The sequence below is a fragment of the Ochlerotatus camptorhynchus genome, unplaced genomic scaffold (assembly GCF_037179485.1).
Source record: "Ochlerotatus camptorhynchus isolate MF236.1 unplaced genomic scaffold, CSIRO-AGI_Acam_v1.1 ptg000248l, whole genome shotgun sequence".
Classification (NCBI taxonomy): domain Eukaryota; kingdom Metazoa; phylum Arthropoda; class Insecta; order Diptera; family Culicidae; genus Ochlerotatus; species Ochlerotatus camptorhynchus.
The window spans coordinates 1852168-1879089 of record NW_027040738.1 but is presented as its reverse complement, the minus strand read 5'-3'; the positions used below and the strand labels follow the sequence as shown (position 1 = coordinate 1879089).

At 38.1% G+C, this 26922-nt stretch overlaps 1 protein-coding gene across 1 annotated transcript in view; it reads left to right on the top strand.

Moving 5' to 3' along the window:
- Positions 1–26922, top strand: part of LOC135704821 (transient receptor potential protein-like) — a 67008-nt gene that overhangs the window by 9336 nt on the left and 30750 nt on the right. Inside the window, exons 2-5 of the mRNA XM_065226340.1 lie at positions 18015–18159; positions 18320–18415; positions 18474–18616; positions 18983–19184. Of these exons, the coding sequence (XP_065082412.1) occupies positions 18015–18159; positions 18320–18415; positions 18474–18616; positions 18983–19184 (586 nt within the window). The remainder of the gene's footprint in view (positions 1–18014; positions 18160–18319; positions 18416–18473; positions 18617–18982; positions 19185–26922) is intronic.

Below are 26922 nucleotides of genomic sequence, written 5' to 3'. Positions count from 1 at the left end.
TATAGAAGTGTTAACAAACCATGTCATTCCAAACAATAGAGGCGTGCAAGCGGCGCGCGAGGGGCGTACTAATGTACTTTTATGCCGTTTTAGTTTGATGAAACAACGATTGCTCAACAGCAGTTTTCAGCTTAAATATTCACTGGGAATTCCCTTGTTCACTGCTGATTGTGACCGCTGCCATTTATATTTTCCAAAATTTATTTGAACGCACGCAAATTACGAACTAATTTATGACCATGAAGGAGACGTAATCTAACAGCATAATTACATATGATTGAGGGTGATTGAAGGTGATATGGACAGTGAGTAGCAGAATCACTATTGAAATTGCATATTTCATCTTTGCTCAAAATTGTATGCAGTTTAACAAAACCGCGTTTGTCTCGTACCACATTTAAAAATTGGTAAGACTTGCGGTGATTCGGGTTATTCATAGAACCATTTTCTGGCCACCCAGTAACAGAATCGTTCTGAGGATTGCATGTTAAAGCTATGCTCAATATTCTATTTCTGTCACGCTGTCTTTCAAGAACTGACCATTCACGGGGTTTTCCGGGAATCTTCAGACCATAAGCCTCTAACCATTTTTCTCGGTCCAACTGGCCAACTACAAGTCCAATCGATTTCCTATCTGTTTCGCTGAAATATTTTTCAATATTTTCAGACTGGCTGATTCTTTGTTGTTTACCTTTTTGACATTTCACCATAATAATTGAATGTATGCGTGAAACTGATGAACCTCGAAAAAAAAATCGGGTTCGAACCTAGTCGTTCTTCAGGTTGCTTGGTGGCGAACCTAGGTTGGTAACTGGCGTTCAAACTATCAGTTTGACAGCACTTAGGTTGCAACCCGGGTGAGGGTTCGCTTCAAACTAAAACTGCATTAGTCAATCTTTAGCTTTAGGTAGCAATAACACTTCCTTGAGCAAAAAGCAAATACATCAACACGGCAAGAGAGCACGATGCGGACTGTGATTCATGTGTTAGTTATTTGGAGTACACACTTTAATAACTTGTAACACGTGACGGAATCCATCTTTGACATAAAAGATGAGACGTAAACAAACACGCCATGTAATATTAAGTGCTCCGAGACTGAAAAGTTCGTTGTTCGACGAAAAGTACGTTTGATTGAGCTATATTTCGCGTCTTTTATGACTCAAATTTATGTCAAAATTGACGCTCGTATATGTCACTCTCAGAGCACCTAAATTTACATGAATTTTTCTAAGTGTGTAGACTATGATGATGTTCGACACAATTGATGAACTATATATTTAAAGCAACTTTGCTGAACGAAGCAATTTTCTAGCTCTACTGAATCAGTTTTTTCTGCATTTAGTTCTTGTAAATGGTGTATTTTGGACCCTTTCGGAACTTTCAGAGCCTGTTTCTGCTTGAATAACCAATTTGCTATCGCTTTTTTTAGAGCTATATTCGTTAAAAATTATGTTTACTGACATAAATACACAGCCATTCCATTGCAAAACGATGTAGTAGTTTTCAGAATTTCGTATTATTTTTTTAGTTTTGTTCCTTATCGCAACATATTAGACTTGTATTTACTTTTATTTTGTCATTAGGGATACCATTTGCATGCTAGGATGGTCCAAAAAAGCTTTTTTTTTTTCAAAAATAAACTTTGAACCACTGGGCCGATTGCAAAGATCAAAATATTTAATGAGTACGTTTGACTAGTACTGTCGCAATAATGACCCTTCGCTCATTTTCAACTTCTATTCAATTTTCATACTGCCGTACTCTAGCGGAATTATCAACCTCTTCAGACCTTTCTCTGGCTAATAAATTATCACACTAAAACTTCATGTTAGCAAATGAAAGTTAATTAAAAATACTTTTTAGGAAAAATATAATGATATAAAAAAAAAATGGATTTTGTATTGAAAAAAAAAAACATTGATTGTATCGAGGGGGGTGACTCTATCTTTGATGCAGGAAAAATTGTGTTTTGCTGTGGTTAGCTGCGCGCACGCTGAGTAGATAAAAAGAAGATTGATGTCGATTATGAAGATTTCCTGCAAAAAGATGTGAGAAATGAAAGAATATTTTTCGAAGTTTGATTCGCTAGTGTGAGATTTGTTGAGCATCTAGAATTGAGATTTAGATGTGTCGCCCCCCTCGGATTGTATTTGGTTTTTGATGGTTTCCATGGACAGAGGGCGCAATATATTTTTATATTTTTCCTTGAAAACTTAGGCTTTTTTACACAATATATCAAAAAATCAGCGATGTTTTTTTTGTTTTTGTTTTTGAGTTATATAATTTTACAGTTATCAAGTTTTGAGTTTTCACTCAATACTCCTATGTAACTAGACTACCGTAAAAATTTTCAAGGAAAAATATAAAACATATTGCAACCTCTGTCAACAAACCATGAAAACCATAAAAAAAACAAATACAATAAATTTGTTTCAATGTTTTGAAAAAAAAAAATTTTTTTTGATCAGTATTACATGGAAATGGTCATTAAATAAAAAAAAAACGGGTCCAATATTTTGCAATAAGGAACAAAACTACCAATCTTTACGAATTTCCTACAACCACTTTATCGTTTTGCTATTGAATGGCTGTTTATTAGAGTGTTTCAAAATAGGTCAATCCTGGAATTTTAAACGCTACCCCTTAGAATGGTAGTTTGTGAGGTCAGAAACAACCTGCCAAAATTTGAAGTCACATGGTTCACGGAAACCCCTCGCTCAAACTGCTTGAAGTTTTTATGGGGAAATCGACAAAATGTATGAGGCACAGTGCTGATAAAAATCATTCCTTCTACACTCAACTTAGCTGGAAAGGAAGACAAGCTTAACAGATAGACTAACTACCTGCATGAATTTGAATTTTGACATAAACACATAATCTTGATCAAGGCAATCACTGATTATCGAAGTCAACATTTGATTTTGTTCATTCATGGCTGGATGTTGATTATCGCCTGTGCTGTTATTAATATCAATATTCATCTTCATCTAGGTGGGGATGATTTTGAAGATCAAATGCAAAATTATTATTTTCATATAACACAAATACAGCGCTGTAGAACGTGTTGCGTTGGTTTATATACACAGATTGATGGAAAATTATTGCCTCATGCTGAATTGATGATAATATCGAGGTTTTAGGCCCTGGAATCGGCAATATTCAAAATAATCAACAAACGCGTATTCGTTGATGCATGATGAACTTATTTGTTCGTTTCGCTTGTACTTCACAGCGAAGATATTCAAAACGAACGCAATTCATCTACACTGGGCTGAAGCGCTACTCCTTGCGTGCGATGGTAAATAATAGACGAGTGCACAGGTGAACTTTTGTTCATCTACTGATAAAAAATTGACACAACAGCGGGGCCCTGTTTACTAAAAATGAACACATGAATAATGCTCGCGTCACATTTGAAAAGGGCCTATCAACTTTTGTAAACAACTTCCTAGGTCCTTTTCACGAGAACCGAAGTACGCCCACGCAAACCAAGAGCACTATCGGGAAGGGGGGAATTTTCTCTACCCGATGGTGTTGTTAGTTTGAATGGGCGTATTCGGTTCATACGAAAGGGGCTTAACAAGTTTTGTGTGCAAAAGTTGATAGGCCCGTTTCAAATGTTATGTGAGTATTATTCATGTGTTCATTTTTAGTAAACAGGACCCCGCTGTTGCGTCACTTTTTGTGGAGTGAGTGAACTCAAATCCATCCGTGCACTCGTCTATAAAAACAGACACTGGAGGCAACGAACCACATTCACATTCGTGGCTCTACACTGAGCCAACTTCCACATTCAATGTCATATGTCAGGCATATAATTTTGCACTATTGGAATTTCTTATGAAATTTATCTTAGAATGAAAATGCTGGTTATGATTTATATGCAATGCATATGATATGACTCTCAAGTAGTCTTGTTATTATTGTGTGCAATAAATTTCTTTTTAACAAACGGTGAAAGTATATGGAAATAATTAGCTTATACATTATAAATCAATATTGCTCGTTAAACAAAATACATTCAAAATAAATTTGATTTATATGCAGTTCACATGCTTTTTATTAATACTTCAAATAACCAAAGTACAGTGTCAATATTCAATATAATGGAAATTTTCTACAAATATTTGGTTTTTAAATATATTGACATGTTTATTAAGCTGAAATATACATTACTATTGAATGTAACATATTTACGCGTTTTATACAAAATCGGTTCAGTATTTACAGATCGTTGTCTTCTTCGTAAAAATTATACTTTTTTTTCTAAAATAATAGTGGTTGTTTACAGAGTGAATCCTGACAGGAGGTCCATCAAAATCATTACAGTTGTGAATCTGCTTCAATCGACTACAATGAATAGCTTCATGCGCCAAAAGATGATAGTTAAATTGACCACATTGCCATAATTGGCCTACAATAAATAAGTTTTGATTGACCGTTATTATTTCCAGTATTTCATATAATTCAGTGACATGATCTCTAGTCCTTGTTACAAACGATCCTGCCTTATAAAGAGTTCCTTTAAACCGACAAGTATACGATACTAATATTTCAAGTTCAAAATCAAAGGGATTACTGCAATGAATATGTTACGAAGTTTTGAAGAGAACTCCTTTGGTATGACCGGAAAGCTGTATTAAAGTCCGCATACGGAATGACGCTTATTATGTGAACTAAGTATATCATTCACCCCGAATTCATCAGCGTAAAAAAAATCGGTATTAGCAGTTCTGTTCCATACTTCCCTCGTATGGCTTTCCATACGCTACCATTGATAAGATTTTTAATACGATCCGTCTTTTCCAGTTCTTCAATATGCTTAAATGTTTTCTCTAAAACGTTATCTCTTTCGAAAAAAAGTTTTAATCTGAAATGCTATTGGCATGAAAATTAAACAGCTAGATTTGAAAGAATTTTCTTCTGTTATATCTGACAATGCACTGGTTTCTGTCTCTACGATTATAATCTGTGGTTTTCGAATTTAGATTTTCCAGGTGTTTGAAAAGCTTGAAATCCGAATCAACACTATCAAAAGTATGTCTGAGTTTTTGCAAATAATGGTAAAATTGATAATTCGCATCAGGAATCGGTGAAATCAAGCCTAGCTCTTCTATCTGCTTAGCTATCTGAAGGTACAAATTTCATTTACATCGTTTCTGGTTAGGTTTGGACGCTTATGCAAACTTAAACTGAATTCGACAACAGTTTTATCAATTTTAGACACAGATTCTATGATTAAGTTATCTGGCTGATGCGTTTCGGCGAGTTGCTTAGAACTGTGTCCGTAGATGTCTTCTGCAGATTTCGGAAATTGTATCTTCTGCACGTTTTCTCTGGGTTGTTGGGGTAGGATAATCGTATGATTCAGTATGTGCCTTTTAAGAGAATAGTACTTTTGAAAGATCTGTCTACAGTTTTGTACTGTGCAAATACACCTGTGGTTGTTGGGTAGCTTATCCGTATCATTCAAGTGTGATATATAGGTCTCCGCTGATTCGAATGTAGCTGAACATCTTTCTACAAATCAAGCAATACGGTTAGATATGTTGAACGTTATTGAGGTGAATCACCAGCTTCTCAATCTTAGAGTACTTTTCGGGAACGTATATTTCGTAAACACATTTGACTACGAACATCCAAACTAATTTTGATATTTTAGAGTGCTGCAGTCCGGATAAGTGCCAGCTTGATGAATGCGTTTACAGCACGCTTCAAAGAAGGTAGTTTGTAACACAGGTCACTGTAACAAACGATGAACGAACCCTGCAAGTCCTTGTAGTTGGCACCAACTGCTATCAATTTGGGTGCGGGCTGTAATCCGAGGTCCTTGTATCGTGCGTATAGATCCTGTAGTTTTAGTTTTGCTGCCTGGTACGTGTGGACGAAGAGAATGATTTCTTCTTGAGCTGATGACACTGTAGGTTTATATCCTGCAGTAACTATGGGCGGTGGTAAAACACTGTTTAACAATATTAAAACAGCACACAAACGAGAATCTGAAATATTTCAAGAATAGGTATCACTAACTCTCAATTAATCCATAGAAATGGTTACCTTCGCTCAACTCGGAATTCGTTAGTTCATGCAAAATTCTTATCGAAAATCCATCATTTACGTGGAATGTCAAGTAATCAGTTATGTTTGTCAATAGCTCATCCCAAACTTTAATTCCATCCTTCGAGGTGCAATATTTCAGGCCAAAATCGATATCAATCCAAAAGTTTGAACAGCAATTTTTTGATAAATATGCATAGTTTTTAATCGAGAATGTTGGAATATATGCAAACAAAACTATAACAAAATTAAACTGCGCATTTCCCATCAAACTGCGCAAATAATTATGTTTTACCTTGTTGAAAAGTGTGATAAAAGTGCAAGTTTCCTTCTAATTGGTTTGTTGTTTTCGGTGCACTTTTTTCTTTTTTTTTATAATCCATTTATTTGTAAAAGCTCAAATTCGGTAGCTTTGCGGAGCCACATTAATTTAAATGTATTTTTTTATAATTTGTTTTACAACTAAAGTTAGTAAAATGGGGTCGAATACTCGCGGTTTACTCGAAATTAATAAATACATTTATTTAGAAGATTGGAAGGGGGCAAAGGGAAAGGGATATTGGTAAATCTTCTTTCTGCTTCATTCGACGGATGAGTGTCACTGCACTGTATTGGCGGGCATGTGATGTGGATATCGAAGCATTGAAAGCACATCTGAAATGATATAAGAGGGGACTTGGGTAGAAAAAGTGATGAAAGAATGAAAGAATTAAAACGAAAAAAAAATACTAGGGTAAATGTCGGCTTCGGCACCCATTGACTGTTTTCGGCAATCAAAATTTAAACGTTAATTTCACTTTGTTTTACCATCAACACACTTCCCTGAATGTATCCAAATGATTCTTTAGTGTTTCAGCTTCAATCTGATTATATTTGTAGGACCGAGCAATCCTTTTATGCCAGATTTTTCTTCAAATGAAGCATACGTAATACAAAATGGGGCTGATTTCGAGTTGCCGATAATAGAACAGCTGGTTAACACGCAGTTCTAATGGGAAGGTTGCCGAAGAAAAAGAGGCTGCCGACAATAGTCACACTCACCTGAGAAGTTTAGAGCGTTGTAAAAACGCTTTCAAACAGTTTTGAAGAATTCTGTCTATTGGAATGGATAGAGAAGCAAGCAGCAGATTAATTGAAACAAACAGACACGTCATATATGTGCGTGACGCTGTGAAAATGCTAATAGAAGTGCGAACGCTGCTTAGATTGACGAGAATACGTAAATTCCCCTACTACATACACAAATCAGCACTTTTTAAAAATACGTAAATTAATCTCAAAACATCGAGATCACGGCTAGCCATAACGTCTCTAATTGGTGTATAAGGTTGTTTCCCTCGGGCCCTGAGGGATTCAATTAGTTCGGATTTCGCCACATGATGTGAGGTGCAAGACCAGACAACATGCTCAATGTCGTGATAGTCGTTTCCACAGGCACACAAACTGCTGTCTACAAGCCCTATGCGGTAGAGATGTGTGTTTAACGAGTAGTGATTAGACATGAGCCTGGACATTACCCGGATAAAATCGCGATCCACGTCCAATCTCTTGAACCAGGGTTTGATCGACACCTGTGGGAGGATCGAATGTAACCATCTTCCCAGTTCAACATCATTCCACTTTTGTTGCCAGTTGATGAGGACTTGCTGACGAGCAATTGTGAAAAATTCATTGTAGGCGATTTGTCGCTCGTAAATGTCGCCTTCCATAGCGCCCACCTTAGCCAGCGAGTCTGCTTTCTCATTGCCCGGGATAGAGCAATGAGAAGGGACCCATACTAAGGTGATGATATGTGAGCTGTTTGATAAAGCACTCAGCGACGATCGTATTTCGTTCAGGAAATACGTCGAGTGTTTCATCGGCCTCATAGAACGCATAGTCTTCAGAGAACTTAGACTATCCGAAAAAATGAAATAGTGAACATGGGGACGTGAGGAGATCTGCTCTAACGCATACAATATAGCTGCTTGTTCTGCAACGTATACCGAATATAGATTTTTAAGCTGATATGAGGCACTATGGAGATCATTGTATGCACCAAAACCAGTGGATGTATTTATTGTGGACCCATCAGTGAAAAATCTCTTCTCGGCATTGGCGTGGCGGTATTTGTTCGCAAAGATGGATGGTACAATCAGGGGGCGATGGGGCTCTGGTATTCCTTGAATTTCCTCCCTCATTGAGAAATCGAATCTTACGGAATAACAACTGAAATCGTGGGATACTTCATTGGTATTGAACGGGGAGGGGCTAATTTCCAGAGTCATGTACTCGTAGTACAAGCCCATGAATCGTGTTTGCTGATTTCGCTCAAGCAGCTTCTCAAAATTCTCGATCACCAACGGGTTCATGACTTCACAGCGGATAAGGAACCGAAACGACAATTCCGCGAACCGATCTGGTAAGGGAAGTACGCCCGCAAGTACTTCCAGACTCATTGTATGCGTCGAATGCATACAACCTAGTGCGATTCGTACACACTAAGATTTTTTACAGGAGTCAGTATTTTTTTACTGGGTTTTTGAATTGCTGAAAAAGTCGGTAAAAATTCAAATGACCGTTATCCGTAAGGAATCAATGAAATCGACCAATTTTATTTTTTATCATTAAATGGGGTTAACATAACTAAGTATACACTAGTTCAGAACAAATTTTCTTATTAATAAATGTTCCACAGATTTTTAAACTTTTACCGAACAGTTCCGCAATTCAAAAACTCAGTAAAACCGTACTGACTCGATTAGTGTGTATACAACGATATTGAATCCGTTGCAGCTGCAAGATGTGGGTGTTCGCCGTCGATTGGAAGCAAAAGCTACCATATTCCAAAACCGATAGAATGGTGGTTTGGTAAAGTCTTATCAGATCTTCCGGATGGGCTCCCCACGAAGTGCCGGTAATACAACGAAGAAAATTGATTCTTTGTTGGCACCTCTGACTCAGATACGCAACGTGTTTTCCCCAAGTGCATTTGGAATCGAACCAGACACCTAAATACTTGAAAGACATGCTGTGAGTGATTGGTTTTCCCCTTAAGTTGAAGCTGCAACTGTGCTGGATAAAGCTTCCTAGAAAAAACAACCATCTCAGTTTTTTTCCGGAGAGAATTCGATACCCAAATTCATTGCCCATGTAGACAAATTGTCCAAGGTATCTTGCAATGGTCCTTGCAGGTCCGGTGCTTTTGGCCCAACAACGGAGATCACGCCGTCATCTGCAAGCTGCCTTAGCCTGCAATTTTCGGCAAGACAATCGTCAATGCTTTTAACATAGAAGTTGAAAAGAAGGGGACTCAGACATGAGCCATGAGGGAGGCCCATGTAGCTAATTCGTGAAATTGCTGAGTTGCCATGAGAGAAGCTCATTTGTTTCTCGGACAATAAATTGTACAAGAAATTATTGATAATTGGTGAAAGCCCATTGGTATGGAGTTTGTCCGAAAGGATGTCGATGCAAACAGAATCAAAAGCCCCTTTAATGTCCAAGAAAACTGAACCCATCTGCTATTTTTCAGCGTAGGCTAATTGGATTTCAGTTGAAAGCAACGCAAGGCAGTCATTCGTTCCTTTGCCCCTTCGAAATCCAAATTGCGTATCTGAGAGTAAGCTATTTGCCTCGAATCATTTTCTCCAACAATTTCCGAATGCACGACAGCATCGCAATGGGACGGTACGAGTTATGATCCGACGCGGGTTTACCGGGTTTCTGAATGGCTATAACTCTCACTTGTCTCCAATCGTCCGGAACAACGTTGTGCTCCAGGAGTTGATTGAACAAGTTTAACAAGCGCCTCTTAGTGACGTCTGGGATGTTCTTGAGCAAGTTGAAATTGATTCGATCCATTTCTGGAGCCGAGTTGTTGCATGAAAGACGAGCAATTGAGAATTCAAGCATCGAGAACGGGGAGTCCATGTTATTCGTTTCCACCGACGTATCGCGAGTGTTGTTTCGAACCGGAACCGAATCAGGGCAAACTTTGCGCGCAAAATCAAAAATCCATCTGTTAGAGTACTGCTTGTCCTCATTGACCGACGATGGCGCGTTACGCATTCTCCTGCCGACATTCCAGAGCGTTTTCATGGAAGTTTCTCGCGTTAACCCTTCGACGAACCGACGCCAGTAGCCGCGTTTTTTGGCCTTGATCAAGCTCTTAAATTTTTCCTCCAGTGCCGTGTACCGCTCAAAGTATTCGTAGGAACCGTGCTTACGAAGTTGTTTAAACACAGTTGACTTCTCATTATTCGCGTTGGTGCATTCCTTGTCCCACCACACAGTGGGAGGACGTTTACGAATGGAAGCACCAGGAACTGGCTTCGTTTGAGCGCAATCCACTATGAGCCGCGATAGGAAGGAGTACACATCCAACGGAGAGAGAACGTCGAACGATTCTGCGCCGCCACGGACCGCGTTCGCGTATTTTTCCCAATCGATGTTTCTCGTGAGATCGTATGCGATGTTGATTGGATGTTGCGAAGATGAGCCTTCTTTTCCGATTTGAATACTGTCGATACTGTAACAGCAGACTTCTCAAGATCTTCTTGCAACAGTCTTGTTCTGTTCGCCAAGTGCCATTCGGCGATAATACCCGCCAACTCGTATTGTCTTCCAGTCGACAACTCACCGATTTAAGATCGACGCACAATGTCCTTACCCAGTTCTGAAGAATTTAGCAAGGGCAGTAGAGTTGTCGGACTGAACAATTTTCGTCCAACAGAATTGTCGTTCACAACTTCCACACTACTTCCAGTATTGAGACCGCTACAGCCGGCAGTATCTTGATTACTCAAACGCTGTCGAAAAAGAAAACAAAATACTGTTAGTCATAAATACTTTTAATGTTTACAATGCAAAGGTTTTTAATAATTAATTAACTTTTTTTTTAACTGTTTAGTATTTGTAATGTCCTTTAGACATACGAATCCACCTGTAGCACTGCTCGACAGGGTACATGGTGAATCGTGGGAATGATGATTAATGGTTGTGTTTCCTGGGGTTCTTTCTTCAATTGTTTCCTGGCTGCTGAGATTTTGAGTAGACCTGAACGTAACCTCTTCTGCCGCAGGAATCTGTTCCGGCTCTTGATTTGATCGCTTTCTACCTTCACTTCGCTTTCCGAAACTATCCACGGTGATAGGGAAGCCAGATTATTTTCACAGTCCAGAAAGTTCCGAAGTTCCACTTGCTGCAAGAAAAGTAAATCGGTTGAACAATAATGTTCACAACATTACAAATAAAGGTTTACATTCTCTAAGCGGGAATCCCGAGTCCAACAACAAACGCTCTCGTTCATCCGCCATTTTCACTCTTCTATCCACTGCTAAAATGATACAGTCGATATGTCATACACGCATATAAAATCCATAATGAAATTGGGTCTGTCAAAGTTATGTGCAAAGCATGTGTATCGCACATGGTACATGCATATAACTTCTACGCGAACGAATGCCTTTAATGTTTATTGGATTGCTAATAAAACGGAACTGCTTTACGCTTGATACGTATAGGGATTCATTCGGAATAAAAGTGTCAGACTTGGAGTTGAATATATATATGATATATCTGATAAAATTACCTTATTGATTTATTTGAGTGTAGGTGGTGCTGTAGTGGATCGATTTTCTTCGTTTTTAAAATGTAGAATCTTTGGAGTATTGGGGACATTTTGGCTCGAAACCGGATGTGAATCCGAGTTAACCCTGAAAAGTTATTAGCGATTCAAATGAACACCATCTGCCTTACTTTCGGGAAGGGCCTAACGTGCTTTGGCGGTATTTATTTTTACGAACAGGCATACGAATAGCAAAGTTTTCATTGGTACAACAATTTTGTTTCACCATGAAATTGGCTGAAATTTTCACAGCAAGTAGGAAAATGTTTGAAATTATTATCTACTGAAAATTGGAACAGATTGCCCAAGTGGTTCCAGTTTTATTCCGGGTTTCCAAGAGGTCATCGGGGGAGAAAAGGTACCTAGACGACTGGAACAAAGTGATGCTGGAAATCCACAGCAACAGGCATCTATGGGTAGTGCTGACTAATATTTTAACACAACTCACAACCTGGTTCTAAATACTGAGTGTCCACCGGTGACTCGAATCAACCATAATCGTGATTATTATGTATTTTTGATCAAAATATGTCTTGATTATTCTCTGCAACTATATGAGACGAAGTAAAATGGTGATTTTTGATAAATTGGCTGGTTCCCAGTGATCACTAGATGGTCCGCCAGAAAATTCGGAAAATCTGTAAAATTGATTGCTGTGTAAATTTGATCAAAGTAGGCCTTGATTTGTTCTGATACTATACTTGTTTACTTGGGTAGGGAATAACCACTGGTTAGTAGATACATTTGGAATGGAATGGATTAAGTTTAGAAAGCACTCTTTTAACAATTTTGGAAATGCACAAAGAACACTGCCCGCTTTTTCAAAACTACCAAAATTTGGGGAAAATACACCCAATAATACATGGGTAATCTAAGCTGACAGTGGCAAGTTGACAAATGGACAACATTTTAATGTGATGATGATGGTCCCACCTCTTACCCCTACAAAGGTTTGAGCTGGACGATTTATCTTTAAGATAATTGAATATGACATTTTAACCAGGTTGGCAAACAAAATCGAACTGGTTTCAGTTACAGATATAGATTCCCTCTCAAGTTTACAGTTGCTTCACAGCGATATAAATGTGGAAAAGCTCAGGCGTCCACCTCTTAGTTCGCCTTTTTGTCCACCTAAAATATTCATAAGTATTACAAGCAATCAAGAGTTAATGAACAATCAACAAAGCATCCTATTACACTAGTAACCCCGCAATCTGATGCTATCATAATTTTCAGCAATGTCAGGAATGCTCACGAACCCCTAACATTTGCCAGAAAACTTACTACTAACTCAAGGTATCTTTCAAATAAGCTTCAAAATTGCATTTTTTTATCAAATGTTAAATTCAGTCCTCTATATCCGTAATACGCGCGCGAGGCTCAAACCTTTGTAGACTACTTTTTTTTTTAATTAATCTACTATAAAATCAAATATTAAAAATCCATCATCACCCTCGTGGCGAACAGAAATAGTTTTTGCAGTGCTACAATAATTATTAAAAAGTCGTTATGACAGCTATCCATATAAAATAATCCGTTAGAGATAACTTCGTCAAGATACATAATTTGTCAATTCATAAAAAAATCACTGGATAACTGTTCAAAAGACAGTTTTAACGTGTGAAATGCAGTGTCTTTTAAATTCTGTAAGTGTTGCTAAACGTTTGATATGTCTAGGCATCGAATTGAAAACATTTATTCCTTTATAATATAATGAATTTTGTGAAGCACAAGTCAAGAAATGTGGTGTTCTTATTTCAACCGCGTTTCTAGTATTATATCTATGAAAGTCACTTCCTCTTTCAATTCGATCACACAAATATCGAGGCAGCAAACCGTTAACTACTTTAAAAATGAACACCATAGTCAAATATACAATTCTTTGCTTCACCGACAACCATTGTAAGGCGTCTAACATCAAAGTTGAGGAAGTGAATCTATTACATCTCAAAATCAAACGCATTATTTTATTCTGCAAGCGCTGTAATCTCGATATTTGTGTTGCATTGGCCAGAAATAAAATGGAAGGGCAAAAGTCAAGATGAGGAGAGATGATTGATTTGTATAGCTGTATTTTACTGGCAATAGTTAAATCGTTTTTCAGTCGACATAGAATTCCATACTTTTTGGCAATTTTCTTGATGACATTGTCAATGTGAGAGTTGAACTTAAGTGTGTCATCAATAATCACGCCAAGATATTTAATCTCCCGAACGCGATCAAGAGCCTCATCATCAATTACGACAGAGACGTTCTCATTTACTCGATTCCGCGAAATTACCATAAATTTAGTTTTACTTGTATTCAATTTTAACTGCTTATACTTCAACCATCTACTTAGAGAACGCAAATCTTCATTCAAGTGTAAAACGGCATCATCTAAATCCTTAGCTGCAATGAATAACACAGTATCATCTGCAAAAAGATTAATGTCGCAAAATCGTAAAACACGTCGCAAGTCATTAATATACATAATAAATAACAGGGGCCCTAATACACTTCCCTGGGGCACTCCAAGGTTATTCCCCACGGGACTGGAAACAGAATCATTAAAAACAGTCCGTTGAGTTCTGTCAGACAAATAGCTTTCAAACCATTTATATGCAGTACTCGTAATTCCAAAGCGCTTGATTGATCTTAACAATAAGGGCCTAGAAATTGTTTCAAAAGCGCGTTTAAGATCCAAAAAAACAGCAACAATCGTATCTTTACACTCCAAGTTATTTTTCCACTTCGCTAATACCAAATTCAACGCGGTTTCACAAGAATGACCTTCCCGATATCCCGATTGTTCTGGTATCAACAAACTATTACTATTTAAATACTCCAACAGCTGACCTTTAACAACAAGTTCTAAAATTTTCTCTAATGTGTGCAACATGTTGATGGGACGAAACTCTTCGGCTTTAATCGTTCCAGCAACTTTTTGAATAGGGACCACTAAGGATTCCTTCCAAATTTGTGGCACATGTCCAGTTTGTAATGATTCATTAATAAGGTCCAGCAAGATGTGGCCAATGACATGAAAGCAATCTTGAATAACTCTAGCATTAACATTATCTACTCCAGCCGATTTTCCTAATGAAAAACAAATAACTCTAAGTTCATCTAATGTGATTGGGTGAAAAACTTCAAATCTACAACTACTATTAACTGGCTGTTTTATTTCGTCAGGTTCATCGACCAATTCAATAGATTGATTAATCAATGAAACGCTATCTACGAAATAATCATTAAACTTAGCTGCAATTACTTGTTCTGACTGTTCTAATGTGCCATTAAAAGTTATGGACCGCGGTTTGCAATTACTAGGTTTTAATAAAGATTTCAAAATTTTCCATAACTCTTTGCTGTTGTTTTGATGCTGATCAATCTTCCTTTGAACATATTCACAACGAGTTTTCTTTATCGATTGTGAATACTTATTACGCGCGATTGTGTACCTAGTCCAATGATTGTCATTATTAGATCTACAAAACTTTTTGTACAATTTGTCCCTTTTCCGTTTAAGACGCAAAAGATCCAAATTGTACCAGCTGTTCGAGTTTTTCAAAGAAACAAACTTTTGCTCAACTAGTTGATTGGTACACGTTTTCAAAGCGTTATTAAGAACAGCTGTAGATTCATCTAAGTTACCGGCCGCGAATGGAAAATCCAGGCTTCTCTCAACAAGATTCGAAACAACTTGCTTCGAATATTTCCTCCAGCACTTCAATTTTACAAAATTATCGTTATCGTTAACATGGTCTAAGACATTAATCACTAAAGTCTCATGATCGGTTATTTTCAAATCAGTATCCGTAACTGAACAAATGGAATCAAAATTGGAATAAACGTGGTCAATTAAAGTTCTACTGTGCCTGGAAATACGCGTATACTCATTTACCGTTTGCTTTAAATTAAAAAACTCAGCTAAACGCTTCAAATGATTCGAATTATGGTTATCACGCCAATTAATATTAAAATCACCAGCCAATATATTTAATTTACTAGAATCAAGGAATGTCTCAAACCAGTTCTCTAAAACTTCAACAAAACGCTGGTCACTAGAACTGGGAGAATGATACAAAACACCATAATTACCCATCTTCATGCCACGTACAACTGTAATGCCCAAGAACCAGTTGCCATCAATAACTTCGTTGGTACGAAGGTTGAATTGAACTGATTCTTTGACATAAATAGCAACACCGCCAGTGTGTCTAGAATGTGATAAACAAGCAGCAACAATATATCCCGGAATACTATACTGATCAAAAGCTTCAGTTTCTACAATATGAGTTTCAGATAAGAAAACTAAAAGAGGACGTTTTTCCTCAACAATCTGACGTAATGCTACGTAGTTTGTTGACAACCCCGCAATATTCAAGTATAAAAAATCGAATTGATTCACATTCCTGGAACTTGGCTGCTATTTATTGAAACGCAAGCTGCTTTTCTTCTGATCAAAAAGTCTTTTATAGAGCAAACATTCCGAGCTAAATGCGGCATGGTTGACGTCCAAGTTCATTTTTCGTTCTTTATTCGTTTTCAAACAATTAATACATTTCAATACAGTTGACGTACACTCCGACGTTTTGTGTTGTTGGCTGCACCTAGAGCATCTATCACAATTTTTGCAATCCATGCTCTTGTGCCCAAATTCTCCACATTTGAAGCATCTCAACACATTAATCGCGGGAACTATCGAGCACCGATCAAACCCTACATTTACTTTTTTCGCACATAACAAACATTTATAAGTATCGACATCGACTTCAATTACAACACTAAACTTGTTATAAGTGAAGCGTGGATTTTCAAACATGTTCACTACTTTAACATCATTTATAGCGATGTCTTCATTTTGACTTTTTAAGTAGTCAATGAAGACATCGGAGGAAAACTGATCGCTCATGCCCACTATTTTCAATCTTGGCACCGAAGTGGGAACAACAGCACTATATTGTTCACCCAGATTGCTTTCAATACCAGTTTTTACATCATTAAGATTAGCTCCTGTTGCACACTCAACAATAATAGAGCCATCTTTACCATTCCTAAAATTACTGATTTTGTGTGTTTTTGGATCCAACTGAGTTTTCAAAAACTTACGAGTATCTTCGCAAGCTTGTTTGGACTCTTTTGGTTTGATCACAATGACCGGACGAGTCTTACGATTACTCTGTTTGTTACTGTTACTGTTAATGTTACTGTTACTGTTAATGTTACTATTACTGTTACTAATATTTTTACTTTTACTTGCATGACTAGATCTTTTTACAACATCCGCAAAACTCGCATTTTCTTGAAAAACATCATCAGTCGAATCGTTGTCACTATTTTGAAATTTACGTTTTTTGCGTCTGGGATTTCGGTCCGATTCAGAATGAACCGTCCTAGATGCACCATTCGTTGCAGCTAAATTTTTTTCCGTACTAATTTCAAAACATGAACTAGTCATCGTATTCCATTTCTCACTAATTAATTTTTCAAAGCAACTTAAAGAATCGTTCATATTTTGTTGCATTTTTTCCATGCCAATTCTCAACGCGTTGTCTATCTGAGCAGCAACGTTGTTTCGTATACCAGTGATAGAGTCAGCAACAGAAGACAATTGCTTCATTGCTTCCCCCAGCATTTTGGTATCCGAAACCGATACATTCTGCTCGTCACAACTCTGATCTGCCAGACAATTACTACACTTGAATAGAACATTTGCATTATCTGTGATAAGTTTTGCCTGAGTCCGCGTGAGTGTAGTGCACTTGCAATGAAATACACGAGCACACTTACCCACACAGATGACCGGCAAATCACTTACCAAAATCCCCAAATTACATATTGCACACTCAGCCATATATATCACCTATACACATAAACTTTACATGCAACACTACAGAGACACAAGTAAAAACGAACGAAAGCAAAAATTTACAATGCACTAGCTTACTAAAAGGGTACCAATTAGCTTGCCGGGCGAAGGAAAATACAAAAAATGAACGAGAACCAGCGGCAACAGCAACCGTTCTCCTACTTATCCAATAAATTATCACTACGGGGCACGCGTAGGATCAATTCTACCGCGGCACAAGCACAATTTCACACTTAATTAATTGAATATTTATCACAGCACTGCGAAATAAACTATAACGTTCGCCATTACCAATACAATTGGTCTGAACCCGATCAATGTTCTTCATTTGTCAACACGTCTCTCTCATCTTAGTTTACCCATTTTCGGTAGGTTCAATGCTATTCTACTGAAATTTTGGGTAGTTTTCAAATAGCATTCGGTCTTGAATTCTGGAATTATCGTACAGTATTACAATAATCCTTCTTTCCAACTTATTCCTTTATCCCACAGGATCATCCTGGATAACAAGAACGACCCGGACGAGTTTGACATCAACTGCGTGGATCCGCTGAACCGTTCCGCTTTAATTGCCGCCATCGAGAATGAAAACATCGAACTCATCCGGTTGCTACTAACGGAGGGAATCAAAGTTCAGGTAATAATGCGTTTCCGATGCAAGTATAGATTTTTACGACTCCACGTGTCGGCTTGGCTATTTGATTAAATCGTTTTATGATGCACCACACACACCGGTGCACTGCCGGTGGTGTTTGCTAATGTCTTATTTATCATATTCCCTCCCGCGCCGCACAAAGGATGCACTGCTGCATGCCATCAAGGAAGAGTACGTGGAAGCGGTGGAAACTCTGCTCTTATGGGAGGAGGAAAATCATATTCCCGGTGATCCCTACGTGAGTTTCAAATCTAGTTCTAGTTGGTAATGAACTCTAAGACTGTTCTCTCCCTTAGAGCTGGGAAGCCGTGGATCGTTCATCGTCCTCCTTCACCGCCGATATCACCCCGCTCATTTTGGCAGCCCACAAAAACAACTACGAAATCCTGAAGATTCTTCTGGATCGAGGAGCAACTCTTCCGATGCCGCACGACGTTCGGTAAGTGTTCGTAAGAATAGAGTCCGGTTGTCACCTTGAGGACTTTCGGAAACCGGCGTGGCATGCTGGAAAATGGAAGAGCCACAACCGGGAGGAAATCACGTAAATTGATTTATGTAATCGCCTCCGGAGCTGTTGCTTCTGTATATTTATTAGCTGTACGTGCTAATTCCTCGAGATCAGCTGGCGGTGGCGTGTGGCACTATTTTAGTTCACACTCCGTTCGAAGGAGACGACACCTTTAAAATGCATGGTCACGAGTTGGGAGTTATAAAATCGATTCACATTTCTGCTACCAATAGATAAACACACATTGCGATAATAGTGCTCCTGACTAACTACTGCGAATCACCTTATATTTCACAGCTGCGGATGCGACGAGTGTGTAACATCGAGCGAGCAGGACTCCCTCCGCCATTCCCAGTCACGCATCAACGCCTACAAAGCACTGTCGTCCAGTTCGTTGATTGCACTCAGCTCCAAGGATCCCATCTCGACCGCCTTCCATCTGTCGTGGGAACTGCGACGGCTCAGCCGGATGGAGTCGGAGTTCGGGGCCGAATATTCGGTAAGGATTATTGCGGGGGTGTAGTTCTATGTGGATTTTCTGGAAATGCATGCATGCTGGCACGTACGAAGCAAACTTGTCGAATAAAGTGCCTAGATTTGTAGATTTATAGAGTTTACTAGGAATCAAGATTAACAATTAACAGTTACTGAATGTGGAACTAAAAGCAATTGGCTTGTTATTTAATAATACAAACTCAGATGCAGAGATGGCATTCTGTGAAAACATTTTGATGTCATTTCATGCTTTGGAAGATTAATGAAGACATGTTGAAATTTACGAAGACATCCAAAGAATATTAAGATTTTCAGAATTATACTTGTTCAACTTGAGATCTTGATAAATACCCAGAGGCCATTATTGAAATCTTCGATCAGCTGGAGATCTTGTAAGTGCTCCCACACACTCCTCTTAAGACAATGTCAGAGAAATGTGATTTGAATTTTTGAACAGCTTGAGATTTTCATCAATTTTTAGATCTTCATCTTGATCAAGCTGAAGTCATGGAAAATTAACCATGGGTCTTGATGTAAATTCTAAGATAAAAATTCTTTTAAATAATTAAAAAATATATCTGATTAACCAGCAACCTGGTGATAATATACAATAGACATTAAATATTCATATTTTTTAAACATTTGAAGATCTCCAGAACAATACGTGATCAACCTGAAGTATTTAAAGAGGACTGAAATCGATCAGCTGGAGATCTTAAAATACTTTCTGATTAACCTACTGTTTTTGAAGAATATCTTAGAAACGACATGTGCATTTTTGAACAGTTGCAGATCTTCAGAATAATACTTTACCAACCTGAAGTCTTGAAAATCTTGAGGATTTCTTTGATATTCGCTTTTCCATAGCTCAGGAATGTTTTCTGAACTTCAAGGAAGTTTTGCTGAACTTGCACGAATTTCCCAAAACTTATTCAACGTTTCCTAAACAGCTACAAAATTCCCTTAACTTGTTCACAATTTCCTCAACTTCAACAGCGATCCCTGAACTTCTTCCCAGTTATTTTTCAACCTCGCTTAATACTACCAAGATATCAGAACATCTATGAACTTCTTCAAGCTTTCGGGAAGAAACTTAACCTTTTCTACAAACATTCCCGGGAAGTTCGCTGACATTAAACGAAGATCCCAGTATTTCGTTAGAAGTTTATTTAGAGTTTTTGAAGTAAGATATCTAACAAACTACGACGTTCCCTAAATTAATACGAAAATCCCTGAAGTTCTAAAAAGTTTGCTTAGCTTTTTCGGAATTTCATAAGCCTCCAAGAACTTTTACGCATTGCGATGAGGAGTTTCTACAGAGCAGTGATGGCATAATCATGAACAAATTGATATTTTTCCGCTTTCATACGCTCTTAATATCATGCTTGATATTGATTTTACAAGCATCTTTGATATTGCGAGACTATTAACAACGTGTAAAGTTTAAGCTGATAGTTGAATCGACGCAAAAATGATTCCATTGCACCTTCTTTTCTTAGAAAGAGATGACAGACACGAAGCGACTGCTGCGAGTCGTTATGGATGTTTCGGTTGCGCTCGGGTGTAAAGCAAAAATTTTGAAACTCAATCTCACCACAATTTGGTGAGATTTGCAGCTGATGAGTTTAGTTTGCTCGATATTCCGAGCTGCGATATAACAGCTTGCAATATCAAATGCAGTTGTTTGGTTGTTGAATTTTGTCTACGAAAATCAAGCGTGATCTTGTTCTTTGGCGATATTTGATTTTTTGATATTTTCCCAACACTGCTATAGAGTGTGCCAAACTTTTATGCAGTTGTTTGAACTTCTACAAAATTCTCTGCACTTGGATGAAGTAGAACGTTCACTGAACTATAACAAATACACAACAGTATGTTTATTTTCAGAACAGGGACGACGTGTAGAGGCTGGGAATCGATGTTTGAAGTCATTCTGGAATCCAAAATGGTGTCTTCCGGTTTGTGGAAAACTGTAAAATACCCATCAATATTGATTGGTTTTTGGTGGTCTTTATTAAGGAGATTTTCAGCCAGGCGCTGGTTCATCTTCGGAGGGACCCAACAATATGGGTATTTTCGGAATTAGGACGACGTGAAGAGGTCGGAAATCAATGTTTGAAGCCATCTTGGAATCCAAAATGGTGCCTTCCGGTTTATGAAAAACTGCCAACTACTCTAAAATATGAATATTTTTGGAACGGTGATGACGAGTAAATGCTTTCCCACTGGAAGCCTCCATCTTTGATTTCCAAATGTGGAGTCAGAGATGGATTTGTGGGCCCTAAACATCACTCCGATTTAAAAAATTCCCATATTGTGGGGTATTTGACAGTATTTCTCAGTTTTGACGTAGGATTACGTCTTTCGGCAACATATTGGGAGTGTAATTTCAAAAAACCAAAATCAACCGCGTTACGAAAAGTCAGTCAGGTTTTGCATACTTATAACTCTTTCAATAGCAGATGGATTTTAATTCTAAACAAACCAATCGATTGGAAATTTTTCTATGGATTTGCTAAAATGAACACTTTATCAATTTGCAATAGGTCACTATCGAAAATTACACAATAGTCCAACTGTTGCAATCGTGATTAAAATTATCACCGATTGCCTGCAAAAAGCGCTTTCCCTAACACAGATTTAATATTCAAATCGCATCCGGTCTCTCCAAACCGTGCTTATTCAATCACCGTGTGTGGTGGTGTCCGGTTGGTCGTCATCATCAGCAGTAGCAGTGCTTTTCGATGCGTGGCATTGTACATTTTTCTCCAGTACACAACAAATGGCTCCCCGCAAGCAGCTAGCTATCAAGGCTGCCCTCAAGAACCCTCGATTCACCGAAGAAGCAGGAAGAAGCCGCACCGCTACTGATCGGATTCAGTAGCTCTTCGTGAGTCGCTGTGGGCCATCTATGCCAGCCTCATCCGTGTTGAACACCTTAATAACTCAGAACTACTCTACCATCACGACAAAACGTGTTGTTCAAGAGTTATTTTTCATTGAACGTTCGTTCGCCTTGCTGCCAACCACAACACCCCCAAAAAATTCATTGATAATGCACCCTAGCAACAGAACGTTTGTGGTCAAATGCGTAACAGTATTGAAGTGGATCATAAAAATTCTCGCGATGACCGAATTTATATGATCGATCGCGAATATCTTGCGAATGGAAAATTTTAGCAATTTTATTCCTTCAACCATTTTTGCTTTTTGTATTATCTATAGAATAAACCAAAAATTCTGTGCGTTTTTTGCACGAAAATGCGTGATTTTGTCATCAGAAAACGAGACGTTTCCATGATGGGAAAAAGTGTTTTCCCTTACACAGTCGCCGAACATTGATACTGAACACGTAATCCTACGTCAATTCTACGGTCGTATCTTGGATACAACCTCTTACTATTCCCCTAACCAGAAGCCGCCATATTGGATTTACAAATGACGACAGGCATGGATTTCTTGTTTTTACACGTCGACCCGATTCCAAACATACACATATTGTGAAATATTTGACAGTATTTTCCTCTTTTTCTTTAACCGGAAACCGCAATCTTGGACTTCAAAATGGAATCATACATACATTTCCAGTCCCTATACACATCCCAAATAACTGTTTCGATTTACTAACCCCTAGTTTGGTTCGTAAATGGAGGTTCCAGTGAATAACGTATATTTCGTCTAATTTAACATAGCATTTGCAATGCAAAATTAGACCAGCTCATGTTTCTTCCGATACAACATATATTCATTGTGAGTCAGTAGAGCTTTCCACAACCGAAGGTTTTTTTTTTTAATTTTAGATCATTCCACAAGATCCGAGAACATTCCAGATATTCCAATCTAAAACTCTCCAGAAATTTAGAGTATTCCACAAAAAAAAAATCCAAGAATGATGATTGAGCACATAGCAATGGGTAACCCAATCAGGACGACTTGATCAAGTCCCACTGACAAATCATATTCAGTTGAAAGCTGCACGAAGGGCCAAAAACGCCCACACGAAACCCACCGGGATCAGAAGAAGAATCTCCCTCCAGCAATCAAGATCACATAATTCGCTATAGAACAAGCCCTCGACCTGAAGAATGACCGATGAGTGTGGAGAAGAACCCGGCCTTTATCCACGATATGTTAGTTTCTCAAAAAATCTAAGAACTCCCCAAAAATGCCAAGATATTCCGATAACTTCTCAGATATTCTGAAAAACCAAAAATCTCAAACACTGTCAATAGTTTTCGGAATTCTCAAAAGTCTTGGAACTTCTGGGAAGTTCTAGGATCTTCTAGAAAGCTTTCGGAATTTTTAGAAAGGTCCAGACAATTATAATAAAGTTCTTTCAATTTCTAGTAAAATTGCAGATCTTCTGCGAAGATCTCAAAATTTCTGCAAAATTCCCTGAACTTCTGAGAAGTTCTTGAAGTTCCTGTGAAATTTTCCGATCTTCCGGGAAGTTCTCAGAATTTTTGGAAAGTTCTCGGAATTTTTGGGAAATTCAAGGATCTTCTGAACATTTCTTGGAAGGAACTTCTGAGAAGCTCACAGAAATTATGGGTAGTTCTCGAATCTTATTAGAAGTGTACGTATCTTGTTAGAATCTGTTGGAAATTCTGGGCAGTTTTCGAATTTTTGGGAAGTCCTCAGATTTTCTAGTAAGTTCTGGGATCTTCTGGGATAATCGCCTATCTTCTAAGGTACTCGGATGTTGTGGGATGTTCTCAGAATTTTTGTAACGTTCTTGGAAATTCTGGGAAGTTCTTGGAACTTCTGGGAAGTTCTTGGAATCTTTGGGAAGATCAAGAGCAATGTGGAAAGTTCTCGGAATATTTGGATAGTTTTTGGAACAAGTATTTTACATTCTCTGTAATTCCCGAAACTTATGGGATGTTCTTTGAACTTCTGACATGTGCTTGGAATTTCTAGAAAAATTGCAGATCTTCTGCGACGTTCTTAGAATTTCTGCAAAAATCTTTAAACTTCTGAAAAATTCTGGAAAGCTGTTGGAAATTCTGGGCAGTTCTCGGAATTGTTAGGAAGTCCTCAGAATCTCTAGTAAGTTCTTGGATCTTTTAGGAAATTATCAAATCTTCACTAAGATTATCAAAATTGTTGGCAAGCTTTAGGATATTCTTGAATGCTCTCGGGACTGATGGAAAGATTTCGAAATGTTTGAGAAGTTCTTGCATTCTCTGGGATGATTTTGGAATCCCTGGGACGTTCTTTGAATTATTGTAAAGTTCTTTGAACTTATGACATGTGCTTGGGACTTCTAGAAAAATTGCAGATTTTCTGCGATGTTCTTAGAATTTCTGTAAAATTCTCTAAACTTCTGAGAAAATCTGGAAAGCTGTTGGAAATTCTGGGCAGTTCTCGGAATTGTTAGGAAGTCCTCAGAATTTTTAGTAAGTTCTCGGATCTTCTAGGAAATTAGCAAATCTTCAATAAGATTTTCAGAATTTCTGGCAAGCTTTCGGAAATTCTTGAAAGCTCTCGGAACTGATAGGAAGTTTTCGAAATTTTCGGGAAGCTCCCGCATCTTATGGAAAAGTTCTCAGAATTTCTGGAAAGTTCTCAGAACTTCTGCGAAGTTCATGTATCTTCTAGGAAGATCTAGGAAAATGTTGAAAGTACTCGGAATATTTGGGAAGTTCTCGGAATTTCCTAGTACCTTACAATCTGGGAAATTTCTGAAATTTACGGGAAGTTCTGGGAAGATTTTGAAATTTCTGGGACGTTCTTTGAATTATTGTAAAGTTCATGGAATTTTTCTTGGGATTTCTAGAAAAATTGCTGATCATCTACGAAGTTCTCAGAATTTCTGCAAAATATCTGAACTTCTGAGAAATTCTGGGAACCCGTTGGAAATTCTTGGAATTTTTGAGAACTCCTCAAAATTTCTAGTAAGCTCTTGGTTTTTCTGGCAAATTCGCAAATCTTCTAAGAGGTTCTTGGAATTTCCGGCAAGCTTGCGGAAATTCTGGAATGCTCTCGGAACTGATGGGATGTTTTAGAAATTTTTGGGAAGCTCTCGCATTTTCTGGGGAAGCTCACGGAATCTCTGGGAAGTTCTTGAAACTTCTGGGAAGTTCTTGGAAATTCTCAGAAGATCTTGGAAAATGTGGAACGTTCTCGGAATATTTGGGAAGTTCTCGGATTTTCCTAGTATCTTAAATTCTGGAAAATTCCCAAAAGTTGTGGGAACTTCTCGCACCTTCCAGTAATATTTCGAAATTTCTGGGATGATCTCGGATGTTCTTAGAAGCGCATGCATCTTGTAACAATCTGTTGGAAATTCTCGGAAGTTGTCGGAAATTTCTGGCAGATCTCGGAATTTTTGAGAAGTGCTAAGAATTTATAGTAAGCTCTTGCTCTTGGACCTTCTGGGAAATTCGCAAACCTTCTAAGAGGTGCTCAGAATTTCTGGCAACTTTTGGAAATTCTGAAAAGCTCTCTGAACTGATGGGAAGTTTAAAAAAAATTGGGAAGTTTTCGCATTTTCTGGAGAAGCTCGGAATATTTGCGAAGTTCTGGGATTTTCCTAGTTTCCTAAATTCTGGGAAATTCCCAAAACTTCTGGGAACTTATCGCACCTTCCAGTAATATTTCGAAATTTCTAGGAAGATCTCGGATGTTCTTAGCAATACACGCATCTTGTAAGAATCTGTCGGAAATTCTGGAAGTTGTCGGAAATTCTGGAAATTGTCGGAAATTCTGGGCAGTTCTCTAAATTTTTGGGAAGCCCTCAGAATTTATAGTAAGCTCTTGGACCTTCTGGAAAATTTGCAAACCTTCTAAGAGGTTCTCTGAATTCCTGGCAAGCTTTCGGAAATTCTGGAAAGCTCTCTGAACTGATGGGAAGTTTAAAAAAATTTGGAAGTTTTCGCATTTTCTGGGGAAGCTCGGAATATTTGGAAGTTCTGGGATTTGCCTAGTATCTTGATTCTGGGAACTTCTCGCACCTTCCAGTAATATTTCGAAATTTCATTGCATCTTGTAAGAATCTGTCGGAAATTCTGGGAAGTTGTCGAACATTCTGGGCAGTTCTCGGAATTTTCGGGAAGCCCTCAGAATTTCTAGTAAGTTATCAGATCTTCTGGGAAATTCGAAAATCTTCTAAGAGGTGCTCGGAATTTCTGGCAAACTTTCGGAAATTCTGGAAAGCTCTAGGAACTGAAGGGAAGTTTTCAAATATTTTGGGAAGTTCTCGTATCTTCTGGGGAAGATCTCGGAGTCTAGGAAAATATGGAAAGTTCTCGGCATATTAGGAATGTTCTCCGAATTTCCTGCTGTATTACCTGAACCTAACGAATATCCGTTGTTTCGGGGGGGAACATGAACTCGTCTAATTTTGCATTGATAATGCTTTGTTAAATTAGACGAGATATACGTTGTATCTGAGGGACTACGAATGTTAGGCATATTCATTACGAGTCAAATAATACAGTAGTAATTCCTGAAGCTTCTGGGATGTTCTCGCATCTTTTGGGAAGATTTCGAAATTCCTGGGAACGTCCGTGAATGCTAGAAAAGTTCTTTGAACTTATGAAAAGTTCTTGGTATTTCTAGAAAAATTGCAGATCTTCTGTAAAGTTCCAAGAATTACTGCAAAATTATATGACCTTCTGAGAAAATCTTAGAATTTCTGTGAAATTCGACGAGCGTCTGGGAAGTTCTAGGATTTTTTGGAAATTTCTCGGAATTCCTGAGAAATTTAAGGATCATCTGAACTGTTCTTGGAAGAAACT